The sequence below is a fragment of the Jaculus jaculus genome, chromosome X (genome assembly GCF_020740685.1).
Source record: "Jaculus jaculus isolate mJacJac1 chromosome X, mJacJac1.mat.Y.cur, whole genome shotgun sequence".
NCBI classification, from domain to species: domain Eukaryota; kingdom Metazoa; phylum Chordata; class Mammalia; order Rodentia; family Dipodidae; genus Jaculus; species Jaculus jaculus.
This window is the reverse complement of record NC_059125.1, coordinates 72,594,700-72,611,554: the sequence shown is the minus strand read 5'-3', so window position 1 is coordinate 72,611,554 and position 16,855 is coordinate 72,594,700. Positions and strand designations below refer to the sequence as shown.

Sequence of the window (16,855 nt, the reverse complement as noted above, 5' to 3'; positions counted from 1 at the left end):
TGAAAATTTCACAGAAGTGCACTACCAAAAATAGTCTCTTTGATTTCAATGACTGTTAGCCATTGAGCAAGGCTAGTAATGGAGTATGCCAAGATCTTGGTTCCTTAAACGTGGAAGAGATGTAGGGTGGATTAAGATGTGGCATTGGTATTAAATTGACAAAGATAGAGGGACAAAAGTTTCTGGGAGAAGAAAGGCAAAATACAGTTATGTTCCATAGATTTTTAGATATTGTTAAGGGTATGGAAGTATAAAGTCATGGAATATAAATAGAAAGGGCTATAGAGGACATAAAGTGGAGAAGAGGTTGGAATAAGAAATTACAATAATAGAATGGATAGAGAAAATATAGAACAAACCTATTATCCAATTGAGCAATATGCAAGTGTAAAGAAATCAATCCGAGAATATTTATGCAAAAGTAGAGATTTACAAACAAGGCACTGAAAGATTTTTAAAAAATCAAAATAACAAAAGTTAACACTTACATATAAACAATTTTAGAAGTACAAGGATACTAAAAATACACCAAATATAAAATATCAGTACTTTCACATTGATGGGATGGGTTCTTTCCCTCCTGTGATGTATCCTTAAATAGCTTGCTCTGATATGGGAGGTTTGATTAGCACTTCTAGTTCAAAGCTGAATAACCAAGTCTGGGTGTATGCATTTCCCCAGTGAAAATCAGCTCAGTTGACTTTTTGTGTGTAAGTTTCTATCTCACCTGTGCATAGTGGTGAATTCCATGTCCCTAGTGTGCTCTCAGCTTGCCTCACTCTGCTGGTTCTGTTGGGCATGGCTTCTGCTCAGCTGAGTCTAGTGAGGGAGCAGTGAATGGGAACCACTGGTTTCATGCTAAGGTATAGAGGATGGGGAGTTTTGGAAAGTTGCCTCATGGGATTCTCATATAGTTAAGTTGGTCTGCCCCCCCCCTTTATATTCTGATCTTGCACAAAAGGGTGATGTCATTGAGATGAAGCCCTTCACCACTCTTTTCAGGGCTCTCTTTAGCTGTGCTAGGGCAGGGCTATTAAAAGAGGAACATTTCCCAGTGACCAGAGTCCACACTGATTAGCAGCTCCCTCTTGTTTCACCATGGGCCTCTGACCTAGCTTCATAAATCAGTTTTGCAGATTTTGTCTCTTCCCCCCCCCAAAAAAAAGATCTTGTATATTGGCTTGTCTTCTTTGTTTTGCTGTTTTTTTAAAAATTTTCTTTGATTATGGATATACTTAGTATAGCAACATCACATATTGGTACCATACTTTCCCTCATCCATGCCTCCTTTTGTGTGATGGTTCTATCCTACAATCTTACCTAAGAGTCCAGAATTCTTAACTCATAATCATCAGTATTATATAACCAAATACATACCTTACCATAATATTTATCTTGCCTGTTATATCAAAGTTCACAAGCATCACAAAACCTCTTTACTTTTGAATTGTTTCTCTATCACTTTCTCTTTTCCTCTTTTATGAGAGAGAGCAAGAATGAAAGAGACAGCAAGAAAGAGAAAAAAAAAAAAAAAACTGGCATGCCAGAGCCTCCAGCCACTGCAATCGAACTCCAGATATGTGTGCCACCTTGTGCATCTGGCTTATGGGGGATGTAGAGAGTCAAACATGAGACCTTAGGCTTCATAGGCAAGCATCTTAACCACGCTTGCCTATGAAGCCTAAGGACTCAGGTTTGATTCCCTAGTACCCAATTAAGGCAGATGTATAAGGTGGCACATATGTCTGCAGTTCACTTGCAGTGGCTAGAGGCCATGGCACACCCATTCTCTCTCCCCCCCCCACTTCTGCTTCTTTGTGTCTCTCTCTCTAATAGATAAATAAAATATTTTTTTTAAAAAAAAACCTTCAATTTGGGACTGGAGGGATGTATTGATGGTTAAGGTATTTGCCTACAAAACCAAAGGACCCAGGTTCAATTCCCCAGAATCCATATTAGCCAGATGCACAAGGAGGCACATGAAACTGGAGTATGTTTGCAGTGGCTGGAGCCCATGGTGTGTCCATTCTCTCTCTCTTTCTTTCTCTCTCTCTCTCTCTTTCTCCCTCTCTCTGTCAAATAAATAAAATAAATAAAAATTTTAAAAACCTGAAGTTTGGTTCAATCAGTAAAGTGCTTGATGCACAAGCATAAGAATCTGAGTTGCATTTCTGAACATGTGTAAAGAACAATATCAAGCATGGTGGTGTGCTTCTGGAATACCAGTGCTAGTGAGGCAAAGGAAGGAGTATACCAAAAGCATACTGACTAGCCAATCAAAACCGATTTTAAAAGCTCCAAGTCCATGAAACAGATTATCTAAAAAAAAAAAAAAAAAAATGGTGTCCAGCATTCCCGAGGAATCAAACAAGAGGTTGTCTTTTGGCTTCCAGATGGAGATGGAGATAGGTACACATGTATGAGCACACACACATATAGCTGTTTACACACACACACACAGAATGAGGCTTAGATAGGAAATAATGAAGAAATTAAATTTCATATAGTTTGGAACATTAGTAAAAGAGTTATGTAGAATTATACAGCATTATACACAATCAATTCACCTAACTATACGATTTACAATTCAATCTGTTCCCAAAGATCAGAAAGATTTTTTAACCTACAAAGAAACTGACTTTAGTAGGTACTATTTTACGACTCTGTTTATTAAATATATATATATTGTGTCGGGCATGGTGGTGCATGCCTTTAATCCCAGCACTAGGGAGGCAGAAGTAGGATGATCGCCATGAGTTTGAGGCCACCCTGAGAAAACATAGTGAATTCCAGGTCAGCATGAGCTAGAGTGAGACCCTTCCTCGGAAAAAAAAAAAAAAAAAAAGTATTGTGGAACTTTTTTAAATGTATAATTTTTATTGAAAACTTCTATACTTATAGACAATAAGCCATGTTAATTCCCTCCCCTCCCTCACTTATCCCTTCACAACTCCACTATCCATCATATAACCTCCATCTCTCCATTAGTCTCTCTTTTATTTTGATGTCATCATCTTTTCCTCCTATTATGAGGCTCTTTTGAAGGTATTGCTAGGCATCACAAGGTCATGGATATCAAGGCCAATTTCACTCTGGACAGTTGCATTGTAAGGAATTATACCCCTCCTTTGGCTCTTACATGCTTTTCATCACCTCTTCCACAATGGACCCCTGAGCCTTGGAGGGTATAATAGAGATATTTCATTTCTGGACACTCCTCCATCACTTCTCAGCACTATGTGGCCTTTTCAGTCATCTCAGTGGTCACCACCATCTGAAAAGAGAAGATTCTCTATCCAAAAGTGAGAGTATCATTAATATATGAATATGAACATTAAGTGTATTGCTTACAGGGCAGTTTGCTGAGCATAAATTATGCATTTAGCTACACAAGAGCAAGCGTTATACACCTAAGGCTCATGACCTCCCCTACCATAGGCTTTTGATTAGTTTTTCAGCACCAGGCATGTATTACCTCCCATTAAACAGGCCTCCAGTCCAATTATAGAGCAGTTGGTTTCCCCCAGAATAGACATGCCTCTATTGTACTCAGACATTTGGCCAGTGTCCATTGTTTTCACCATTGATGACTTCTGTCTCACATAGGGCTGCATGAAGTGCAGCTTTTTCCAGGTTTTAGTCAGTTGCTCTATAGGGAGAAGGTTTTCAGCTTAGCTCCACCTTGATTTCTCAGTGACCTTGCCTCCAAGGTATGTGGCTTCTTCAGCAATAGGGTCTTACCTTTTGTTTCTGGTGGGAAACCAAGGGCCTTCGCAATAGCCTGTAATATTTTGGCGGCAACTGGGACCTGCCTGGCCAACAACTCACTGGAAGGTATCCCATCCCTGGTAGTGAAAATTATCTAGTAATAAGCTATGGCTTCTGCATGTACCATTATCATAAAAACTAGGTTTCATATGCCTTTTTTGCCTGTTTTGCTTTCTCTTTTGTGTGGTGGATCCCTTCAAGCATTTGCTGTAGAGATGGCTTAGTTATCATATATTCCTTTACCCTGTTTTTGTTGTGAAATATCCTTATTTGTCCATCAATTTGGATGGATAGCTTTGCAGGGTAAAATATTCTTCATTGACAGTTGTCTTTTAGAACTTGGAATACATCATTCCAAGCACTTCTGCCTTTTAAAGTTTGTGTTCAGTAATCTTCTGTTATCCGGATGGGCTTGTCTTTATAAGTGACTGGCTTTTATTCTCTAACCACTTTCAATATATTTTCTTTTGTTTTTATGTTTGGTAGTTTAATTATAATGTGGCAAGGAAACGTTATTTCCAGGTTTTGTCTGTTTGGTGTTCTAAAGGCTTCCTGTATCTGCATTAGCATCTATTTCCCACGTTGGGTGAATTTTTATTCTATGATTTTGTTTAAGATGCAAATGCTATGATTTTGGAGTGAAATTCTTCTCCTTCTATTATTCCCTGAATTCTTATGTTTGATATTTTCATAGTGTCTCAAATATATTGAAATTCCCATTAATGCTTTCTTATTAGCATGTCTTTCTCTTGGTTGTACTGTATTAGATCTGCCACCTGGTCTTCAAGTTTAAATATTTTGTTCTTTCCTTTATCCATTTTATTCCTTAGACTTTCTATAGAATTGTTTATTTGATTTACTATGTTTTTCATTGCTAGTATTTCTTATTGTGTTTTATTCTTTCTATTTCCTTACCCATGCCTTGTATTGACCTCCTTATTTCATTAAATTGGCTTCCTGTGTATTCTTTGATTCCTTTTATTTCCTATTTGATTTCTTTGAGCATAGTTATCATCATTCTTTTGAAATCTTTCTCAGGCATTTCCTTTAAATCAGTCTCACTGGAAGTCGTTTCTGATGAATTTGTAATTTTTATGTAATTATATTGTATTGATTTTTTTTAATTTTTTTATTAATTTTTTTATTTATTTGAGAGCAACAGACACAGAGAGAAAGACAGATAGAGGGATAGAGAGAGAATGGGCGCACCAGGGCCTCCAGCCTCTGCAAATGAACTCCAGACACGTCCGCCCCCTTGTGCATCTGGCTAACGTGGGACCTGGGGAACCGAGCCTCAAACCGGGGTCCTTAGGCTTCACAGGCGAGCGCTTAACCGCTAAGCCATCTCTCCAGCCCCCAACACCAACATCTTAACTGGAAGTCCTGGAACATATTTTCTCCGCCCCTCCTCCCTGCTAGAACATTTTAATAAATTATTCCATAACCTCTTTTCCATGATAGACAAAGAAACATTATATTTGAATAAAAGTGAAAATATTTGTATTAATGACATAATTCGTTAAGAGGAAAATTCCCTATCATCTTCAGTGGAAAGAATCTAAACTTTATGAAATAAAATGTGAGTATTTCTTGTAGATTAGAAGTAGATAAATGTAAAGCATTAGGAAACCTATGACAGGGATCCAGCCTAAATTAATAAAGTGGAAACAACTTTATTATGAAACTTTTACAAATTTTACTATGACAATAAAATGCTAATTAATTTTCTGATATATTTAACATAGATTACTAATTTATATATTTAAATCTTCATAATTTTCAATTTGCATAACTAACAATTACAAAATATATATTTTACCCATCCTTTAAACATGAATAAAACTTAAGGAATTCTAAGTTTGGAACATTACTTGTGCTCCTATTGAGACTGAAAGTATAATCTTCTTGGCTAAAACAAAATGGAGCTGGGGAAACATAAAGTGCCCATGAAAGCAGAATGGAGAAATATAATCAATTTCTGGGTCACTCATCTTAGTTGTTATTATTTTTAAGGTTGATGACAGTGAAATTAACCTATTTGATCCACATTTATTCAGTGTTGTTTAAAGTAAGCATTATGTTGAATATTAAAGAAAAGAATAAGATGGCTAAAGTGCAAGGAGAAAATTCATCTTGAGGCATACCAAATTTTTCCTAACCATTTCTAACTTCAGCCAGGAACAGTTAACTTGGTTATATGTAGTTATACAAATATTTGATTGACTATATTTTCAACTGCCAATTGTTATAGAGTTTCCACAATTCCTCTGAGTTTGAAATTTATATTTTATGTATTATTTCCTCTACTATCACAAATTAATATGAATATTTTACATATGAATATAATATTCCTCTCATAAAAGTTATATTTCTACAACCAACTTTGTTGAAATTTCCTTAGACTACAATTTGTAATTTTTTGTATTTTTCAGTCATCACATCTGAGTTGTAATTATTTGATTAAAAATTTTTGCTGTAAAAATGAAATGATTTAGAAAGCCAATAAAACATAAATTAATGGTGAAAAGATTAATCATTGTAACTATACAAATAGTCATTATGTTTGTTACCTTCTTATTATCTGTTTTAATTGTATTTTTAAATTATTAACCTATAATATTTGGTAAGGCCAAACTTTGTTATCATCAAATTTCATTCATTTTTAAAACTGATTATCATTGATTATTACAGCTGCCTCACTGTTATACATCCACTATGCAGTAGAAAGCCCAGTATACAATAGACTGTGTAAGTATTTATTTAGTGAAAATTAATTAATCCAATATCTAGTAGCCCCAATAAATGTTAACAAATCACCAGGTTTACTTTCACAGTTTCTCATCTTGATCTGTTTCATCTTCATTTACCCAATCCACATGGCTTTCCTTCATGGAAGTGACATAACATTCTGACTTGGAGCGACTGTATTTCACACCAGAAGATGCCATGGAATCATCTGCTAGAATGTTGAGAAATGTAAAGAATAGTCAATACTAGCAGAGTTGTTTATACTAAGAATATAATTAAGAGAAAATAAAGGAGGAAACATTTTTAATTATACTTGATTACTCACTACTGTCTTTTCTCCACATACTTTTCAACAGAGGGACAAATAATGAAGAAATACTTTCTTTTGAATTAAATTGCAAAAAATAAAAAAAAAAAACATGCACAGAGAAATTAGGTACATTAGTATAACATTGTCCACCTCCTTTCAAAGGTGTACTTCATGAAGTCTAGTTCTTCTCCCAAAAGATATTAGTAGATACAATATTTAGAATGTACTTTAAGTTTGAAGAAAACTATCACATTTATCATGATATAAAATTTAAAATGGCTTTTAAGGAAGCTCTTTATTTTTTTTTTTTAATTTTTTATTGGGCGGGGGGAGAAGAATTTGCACACCGGGGCCTCCTGCCACTGAAATCAAACTCCAGATGCATGTGCCATCTTGTGTGAAAGTGTGACCTTGTGTGCATGCATCACCTTGTGCATCTAGCTTACATAGGACCTGGAGAGTCAGACATGAGTTCTTAGGCTTTGCAGGCAAGTGACTTAACTACTAAGCCATCTCTCCACCTTTAAGGAAGCTCTTTCAATAGCTAGTCAGTAACAATATAAAAGATAAACAATTTGGTATATCTGGTCTTTTAGACATTATTACTTTTGTTAAACCTGCAAAACATTATTCTTCAGATTTTGCTGTATTGATTCTCCCTGGAAAACAATGGAGGCTGCATGCTAGAAAACCATCATCTACCATAACCTGGTTACTCACAGATTCCTTTATCTTTTTCTTTGTTTCAAAGTAGGGTCTCACTCCAGCCCAGACTGACCTGGAATCACTGTATTGTCTCAGGGTGTCCTTGAAGACAAGGTGATCCTCTTATCTCTGCTTCCTGAGTGCTGGCATTAAAGGTATGTGCCACCACACCCAGCCCTGATTTCAGTTTCTGACAACGTAATGTGAAGTGAATACTAAGCTACTATAGAGAGGAGGTCCTGACTGTCTGAGTGAGATGATAACTCCTCCCCTTCTAAGGATATAAAAGAAACAAAGAATCCAACTTTGATTTGCCACCTATTACATCCTCTTTCATTTCTCCAGAGTCCATAACTTATTTAGAGCCTAAAAGTTCCAATGGAAATCTTGTTATTCTATGCATAAAACTTCCAAAAATTGTATTTCAGCTATTACAAATAGAGAGCTCCTAGAAAGCATTAGCATACCTTACTCCATATCTTTGCTCTGCAGGGCTTCTCCTCAATCTTAAAATAATCACAAGAATAGAATTCTCTTCACATAGTATGCCAAGTGGCAGAAATGGGAAAATCAAAGAGGTGAAGCTCCCTGAATCCCTGATAAGGAGTGAATGGATTTGCCTTTGGCTCTCTCTTGTTTATTAAATGATTTGACAAGAAAAGCAATGGTGAATTCAACATTTATTTTAAAATGCTCCCATAACTCTAATATTTTAACCAGATAAAATAGACCTATCGTATATTTAAGAGCATATAGTAAGAAATAATTTATGAAAAGAATATGTTACAGACAAAAGCAATCCAAAGAAGCAATCACCTGACTGAACTTATAATATCCATGGCCTAGTCACTTTCTCATGCTGACCACTTTGCAAATAAATAAAAAGAGAATCAGATGAAATACATCATCCAGAATTGTTCACAAACCATGCAATAACAGGGAAGATAAATCTATCTTATTCTCTGATTTCTCTCAAGCACAATGGAAATGGAATTCCCTCTGAACCTTTGACTAAATAAGTAGAGTTGGCATGTGAAGAGTAGAATTTCAACTTTATGTTAAAATTCTGCAAAATAATGAATTCATGTAACAGCTAAGTTAGATGAGTTCTATTTTGTTAATTTTGTTTATTATGCTTTGAATAATAAATAAATGGAAAATACTATTGAAAAAGTTACTCTTAAACCAAACAAAACATTTCTTAGAAGAATAAGTATTGAGACTCAAATGTTTGAGTTAAGGTAGTCTGTTTCCTTGCATCCACATTCATAAAACATAGATTTCATTGCCTCCTTTATATACAAAAGCACTGTAGTACAACATCTTGAAATTCAAAATGACTTCCCCAATTCATTCCCCTTATATCAAATGGCTTACAACAGTATTCAAAGTGATAGAAATATAAATCTACCAACAAAATACAGGCTGTAATTTTATTCTTTATTTGGATGTCACTATAAATTTATACAGCAGACCATAGTTTAAGAAGTAATTTTTATCAAATCATGATCATTAAAATGATGGGTACACATGGAAGAAAGCCCATGACTGTATTACAGTTGATTGATGGAAATAAATGAATAAGGAGATAAATCAGCTAAACCTACATGTATTCCTCATCCAAATAACAATTAACTGACACACACAGGACAAAAGTGGATTAAGTTAAGCATAAAAAGAGCTAGAGTAAAATCACTAGGCAGAGACCATGCTTGTTAGGTATCAATAAGGCTTTATTATTTTAGTGAAGTTTACTGTTTCAGTAAGATCACTTTCTAGGGAGGCATTTTGAAGTTGCCTCTTGAATTATACACATACTTATGTATTATTCATTATATGTACTCACTAAATGCTAAATATCATTAGCCAAATTACTCTTCCATCAGTTGACTTGTTTCTCACAATAGATTTTGAACTTTCTGTAGATCACTAGAATTAGTAAAATAAAAAACAATGCTCCTAACTAACCTGAAAAACATATGCCAGCATGCATGCATGCTCATGCACACACACAAACATATCAATATGAGATTAAAAAAAACTTGGTTCTAATGTCATGCAAAGTATATTTTAAAACCTTAATTTTTAAATAAATGTTAGATTATGGGACTTTCACCAGCTAATTTTATGGGATTCATATGAGGATTACACAATTAAAAATATTCACTCATTGAAGACATTCCCAAGAAGTAGAAATGTACATCTGAACATATTACACATAATATATGAGGTAAATATCTGGTGATTGTTTTCACAGTGGCAATACTGGAAGGAAGAAGTATCTAATATTATAATATTGTTAACTTACTGGGTAACGACTGGCATCGTTTAGCTTTTATTTCAAAACCACCATGTAATGAGGAATATATACCATTCTAGAAAGAAAAAAAAGACAGTGAGTTATTTTATTTAAAATAACTTCTAATGTGTTAATATTGTTTAAAATGTTTTAAAACGAATGTATGCTTAGCTAGCAAAATTAATTCTTCATTTAAGAATTATAAATAATATCTCAAACTATTTTTAGTGTTTTTGCACAAAGTCTCCCTGTAGCCCAAGCTGCCCTGGAACTCATTATGTAGTACAAACTGGCCTTGAGCTCCTTATCTTTCTGACTAATCTTCCCATTGCTGGGATTACAGGAACATGGCACCATACCAAAATTTTAAAAAACATAATTTCTTAAAATAAACAGAAATAGGAATGAGAAGATGGCTCAGTAGACAAATTAATTTCTAGCCATGCATGAGAACCTGAGTATGGGTCCCCCAAAATCATATATAGTCCAGGTGCAATGGAACAATCCCAGCACTGGGGAGGCAGAAGTGAGGATCCCTGGGACAAAGCTGGTTACTTTGATGTCAAAGGGATGTAGGATGGATTAAGATGGAGGTTAACGTTAACTTTGAAACAGATATATGGACAAAAGTATATACAGAAGAAAGAATATAAAAGAAAGAAAAGTATATATAGAAGAAAAGTGAGACACTGTTAGGTGCTACAGGTATACAGTTAACATATGCCACTAAAAATGCTCTAATGAAGTTGAAGTGAATTTGAAAATCCACACATGAATGGAACCTAAATTTCTATATTACAATTGAAAAAAGTGATAAATAAACTGACATACAAAAGAATATGGGCTTGTTTGGGTCATGGTTTTACAGGTCTGGGCATGAGAAAATAAACATTATAGATGAGAAAGTGAGCAACATTCAAACATTAGCAAAGAAATTGATATTTTGAAAATAGAAATGTAATAAATCATATAAATGGACTGAAGGAGAAAAATCGCATGATCATATTGTAAGATGCAGAGAAACTGCTTGACAAAATCCAACATCCCTTCATGATAGAAGTCCTACAGAGACTGGGAATAGAAGGGACATATCTCAATATAATAAAAGCTATTTATGACAAGCCTACAGCCAACATATTACTAAATGAGGAAAAACTGAAAGCTTTTCCACTAAAATCAGGAACAAGACAAGGGTCTCCACTGTCCCCACTTTTATTTAATATAGATCTGGAAGTCTTAGCCATAGCAGTAAGGCAAGAGACATACATACAAGGGATACAAATTGGAAAGGAAGAGATCAAGTTATCATTATTTGCAAATGACATGATTCTATATATAAAGGACCCTAAAGACTCTACTAGCAAACTGTTAGAGCTGATCAAAACCTACAACCATGTAGCAGGATACAAAATAAATACACAGAAATCAGTAGCCTTCATATATGTTAACAAAAAACACACAGAGGATGAAATCAGAGAATCACTCCCATTCACAATTGCATCAAAAAATAAATAAATAAAGTACCTGGAATAAACCTAACCAAGGAAGTAAAGAATCTCTACAATGAGAATTTTAAAACACTCAAGCGAGAAATTGCAAAAGACACTAGAAAGTGGAGAAACATTCCTTGTTCCTGGATTGGAGGAATCAATATTGTTAAAATGGCAATCCTTGCTGCACACACTTCAATGGGAGAGAGAGAAATCACCAGTTAAAATACCAACAGTGACACTGGAAGCCTTATATTTGGCCAGCCAGGCCAAATGAGCCAACGGGTGCCATAGTGGCACGTCTGTTATGAGGGAAACTAACTGCCCTCTAATTTGACTGGAGGTCTGCTCCATTGGAGGGAATACATCCCTGATACTGAAAACCTTCAACTGGGTAGTCATGATCCCTAGGAGTGTAATGTCTGCTTCTGTCTGGCTAAAAATATATACTATGCTCACCAACTGCCCAGTAAGCACTTCTCTTAATGTTCATACTCATATACTAATGCTACTTTTTTGGCTATAGAACCTTCTCTTTTCTGATGGCAGTGACCTTGGGATGACTCAGGAAGTACCATGGTGCTGAGAAGACGTGACAGAGCAATGCTCAGCACTGAAATATCTCAATCACACCTTCCATGGCTCAGAGTCCATTTCAGAAGAGGTGGCAGAAAGAATGTAAGAGCCAAAGGAAGGGAAGGACTCCTTACACTTTGCTCCTGCAGACACAAAATGGCCTGGATATCCATGACCTCACAGTGCCTGACACTTACCTACACGAGACCCTCATAATAGGAGGAAAAGGTCATGACATCCAAATAAAAGAGAGACTGATTGAGAGGGGGTGAGGATATGAGAGAGTGGAGTTTCAAAGGGGAAAGTGGGGAGAGGGAGAGAATTACCATGGGGTATTTTTATAATTATGGAAGTTGTAAATAAAAAAAATATTTTTTAAAACTGTGGGATAACAATTTATATTTAGAAGTAGCAGTAACTTCTCTACTTTTACCAACTCTTACAATAATTTATCAACTCTTACCTAATTGCCAAAAAGTAATTTTTACAACCATCTTTTCTTTTTAAGAAAGAATTGAATATTTGAACTTTCAAAAAAATTTAAGAAGCCTGAAGGTCATTTTTTTTTTTGCCCTTGTTACATGAGCAAGAATTTTTATAAACAAAAGTCGTATTTTGAAGCAGAAAAAAAAAAATGTATCCTGTGTTAACTAACCCACATTTTAATGAGAAAGAATCAAAGATTCAAGACTTTTTCTAACAACATCCAGGAAGTAAAGTTTAGAAGTGGCATGCAAGAAGACTTAAAACAAGAAGCTTCCAAGTAAGATCCTCCCACAGGCAGACCAGTTTTAACAGGTATTCACATAATAAACTGCCTTCATAAGAGCCACAGAAGCCAAGTAAGGAAATATACTACCTCTTTGAATATAATAAAAAGACACACTGAATACTTTAGGAATAAAGAAATTTCCTACATGTCCCATGCTCAACCCTAAGCAGCCCCATGTGGAGAAACAGGTTGATTTCATGGAAGGAAAGAACAGGCTTTACATTTGAAATGCTGTACCAAGTAGATTATGATGAAGTTAAGTGCCAAGAAGAGTGCCCAGAACATTGTCCTGAGCTTATATTTGTGGAATAAACCACTGGCACTATGTTACCCAGATAGCTGACTGCACCCACCAACTTTTTTCAATCATACACCAGAGGAGGGACAAAAACCGTGGAGCAACGCACAGAATTTAACAGAGGACTTTGTCTTAAAGCTCACTGACAAGAGAGCAGGAGGTCCAGAACCAACCAGAATAAAAGACCCGTATGCTCAGGTGAGAGCTTGTAAAGATTCTTGACTTACCAATCTACAGAGGCATCAGATGGAGATTTCTTTATTGGTAGGACAGTCATTAATTTTAATCTGCATTACTGGACACCTTAGCATGGGTATGGGTAAAACTCCCTACTCCCAAGGCTGTATCAGTAAGACACTCAGATTTGGACCCAGGTTATATCAACCTTTGAAGACAGACTCACCACTGATACCTAAATTTCATGTAACATAACATGTGGGTAAGGGCAGGGTAGAAACCACAAGACATTTTTGTTTCCCTTGGAACTTGGTGCTGAGGTGACTAACCTAACTGCAGAAATTCTAATGTTTTTTCACAGCCCTGTCTGTGAATGGACAATTTGGAACAGTGCCTGTGCCAAGGAAAGGAAATAGGTCGGCTCTATTAGTGTATTAATCCAGCTAGCGTCACCCATGGCTGATTTCAGTCCTATTGAGCCATAAGTCCACCTGAGCAATAGGAACCCCATACAAGTGTGTATCTTGGTCTAAATCCAGTACATTCTGGTAGTGTATTAGTAGTCATTTTACACATTTGTATGACCAAACACCTGACAAGACGTACATTAAGGAAAGGGTTTTTTAAGCTTATAGTTCCAAGGAGTACAATTCATCATGGAGGGGAAGGCATGGCAGTAAGATTAGGAGGCTGGCTGTTCCTAGCTATTTTCCTCCTTCATTCTGAACAATATACCAAATTGTACTTAAGATAAATCTGAGCATGAATTGTGCTCAACTGAAATGAAAAGAATGAAAGAAGACATCAATATTGAGAAATATCAAAGTGAAGAAAAAATGAACTCACAACTTAAAGATCCACTGTTATAGGACAAAACTTTTGAAAACATAATGAAGAAAGCATATAGTAAATTAAAGGACAATGTGAAAATAACAAATATTCAGGTTATTAAGTTTTAAGAATGACTTGAAAATATCAACAGGGAAGTAAACTTTTTTATGACATATAATAAAATAAAAATTCTCAAACAATATGGACAGATTGATTTTTCCACTTAAAACACTTGAAATGACATGAACAAATTTAGGGTATAAAGTATAAATTAGCATACAAACAATGGATTATATTATGAAATTGTCACAAATAACTTGCTCTTAATCACGCATTTCCCCAACTTTCTATCCATTTTCTCCCTTTTAGCTGGTCTCCTGCTTTCTACCCTCAAGTTACATATGTATTCTCTTTCCTCTGCCAAAGTACCTTAAAATTTCTTCTTCCACTTTCAGAACTTTCTTTCTAGGTTCCTGATCTACACACACACACACACGAAAAATAAATGTCTTTTTGATTCTGGCTTACATGCTCTGTAAAATGATTTCCAGTTTTATATATACCCAGCAGTTGTATGTATGGCTGTGCCATATGGTAGTTATACTTTTGACTTTGTGAGAAACTCCCATACTGATTTCCATAGTGGCTATATTAGTTTACATTTCTACCACGGATAAGAGTTCCTCTTTCTTTTCATCCTTACCAGCGTTTGTTGTCAGCAAAATAATACTAATTTATATTTCTTGTATAATTGAGGGTGGGAACACTTTTTAAACCATGGGAACTAGGCTGATGGAAGCAGTCTTTCAGTTTACCTTCTTAGAGCACAAGTTCTTCCTGACCATAGCCTCGATGAGGAAGTAGGGAAACATGGTGCTGACTACTTTCATGTGTTTGGGGAGACTGAGGTGGTTAATATCACTAAGGTACTTGCCAGTGCTCAAGCCTTCCTTAAATGGCACTTGTATGTCTACATTAATTCATCTATGCAAACTTGTGTTTCCTTGGTTTGTATTTTACACCTTCTGTCCCATTCGTTTCTTTTCAAATATCAGGTTTAACATTGATGTTATGAATAATTTTCAAACCAAAGTATTGTATACGTAAGTCTGTGTGCTTTGTTCTCCTGGTTGGTTTGAGGTGAGCACGTATCTGGTCTTCTCTTAATAAAGTCATCCATTTGTTGAGTCAAAAAAAAAAATAGTTTTGCCTATTTATTTGTTCTCATTTGAAAATATTCTATTTAACTCATTATCCCAATTGCTAATTGGATGAGGTGGGTTTTGGATGTCGGCAGTTCTTCTACTCAATTCCATAGGTAAATGATTTTTTTATGCCAGTGTCACATGGTTTTTGTTACTAAGGTTCTGCTATATAATTTCAGAGAGTATATTATGATACCTTCATCTTTTTTATGGTTTATTGTTGCTTTGGCTATCCCTGGCTATTTGCATTTCAATATGAAAGTTAGTTTTTTCCAGTTAAATGACAAAATGAAATTTGATGGAAATTTTGTTGGAACTATAGATTACTTTTGATAACATAGTCATTAACACACTACTAATTCTGGTATTCCAGGATCATGGAAGATCTTTCAATGTTTTAGTGTCTTCAATTTCTTTCTTCAGTTTCTTAAAGTTTCAGTTTTACAAGCCATTCATCTTCTTGGTTAAGTTTATACCTACATATATTTAAGCTATTGTGAATAGGAATTTTTCATGACTTCTTTGTTAGTAAGTTACTGGTGCATAGAAAAGCTACTATCTTTCTGTATTATATTGTATCCTAATACATTGTTATATATGACCAGGTACTTTGTAAATAGGGAATTTTAAAAAATACATACATATATTTTAAATATATTAAATAATACCTACATATTTATTTGTGTGTTTACATTACAGTCTCTTGCCACTGTAGATAAATGCACAGCTGGCTTTACATAGGTGAATGATGGTACTAAACCTAGACAGACAGGGATGGAAAGCAACTGCCTTTGACTGCTAAGCTATCTCCCCAGCCAAAAATAGTAATAATTTTATTTCTACCTTTCCTATTTATACCCATTTTATTTCTCTTATGTTGAATACTTTAGCTAAAATTTCAAGCACTATATTGACTAAAAACAGTAGAGTAAGCACCCTTGTCTTGTTGCAGATTTTAGAGAAAATGCTCTTAATTCCCTATTATAAACTCATCCTGGCTATAGATTTGTCAAATAAAGCCTTTAGTGTATGGAGTAATCTGCCTTTGTTTCTAGTTATTTAACATATGCAAATCCTTAAATAAAATGTACTGGATTATGGTATAACATTTTGTTAATGTATTCTGGAAGTCAGTTTACAAGAATTCTTTTAAATTTTGTATTTATTAGCTTGTGAGAGAGCGAGTAAAAGAGAGAATATGGGCAAGACAGGGACTTCTGCCACTGCAAAAGAACTTCAAATCCATGGACCACTTTGTGCACTTGGCTTTTTAAGTGGATTCTGGGGAATCGGACCTTGGTTAGTAGGCTTTATAAGCAAGTGCTCTCAGTAACTGTATAATGTCCCCAGCACAGACTGAAAGAATTTTATGGAGAATTTTTGAATCTATGCTAATCAGAGTGTTGGTCTATATTTTCATTTTTTTATATTATCACCTGACTTTGGTATCAGGGTAATTCTTGCTTTGTAAATGACGTTGGTATCCTTTCTGCACTTTGCAATATATGTAATAGCCTGAAGAACATTGATATTAACACTTCTTTAAAGGTATTATAGACTTCAGCAAAGAACACATCCAATTCTCATATTTTCTGGGAGATTTTTCATTTGAGGGTCTTTCTCACTGCTTGTTATGGACCTTCTTAAGTTGTGTATATTCGCTTGATTTATTTGTT

General features: G+C 35.1%; 1 protein-coding gene across 1 annotated transcript in view; it reads right to left on the bottom strand.

Moving 5' to 3' along the window:
- Nucleotides 1–16,855, bottom strand: part of LOC101604224 (sodium/hydrogen exchanger 2-like) — a 132,616-nt gene that overhangs the window by 26,233 nt on the left and 89,528 nt on the right. Inside the window, exon 12 of the mRNA XM_004669608.2 lies at nucleotides 6,601–6,727. Within this exon, the coding sequence (XP_004669665.2) occupies nucleotides 6,601–6,727 (127 nt within the window). The remainder of the gene's footprint in view (nucleotides 1–6,600; nucleotides 6,728–16,855) is intronic.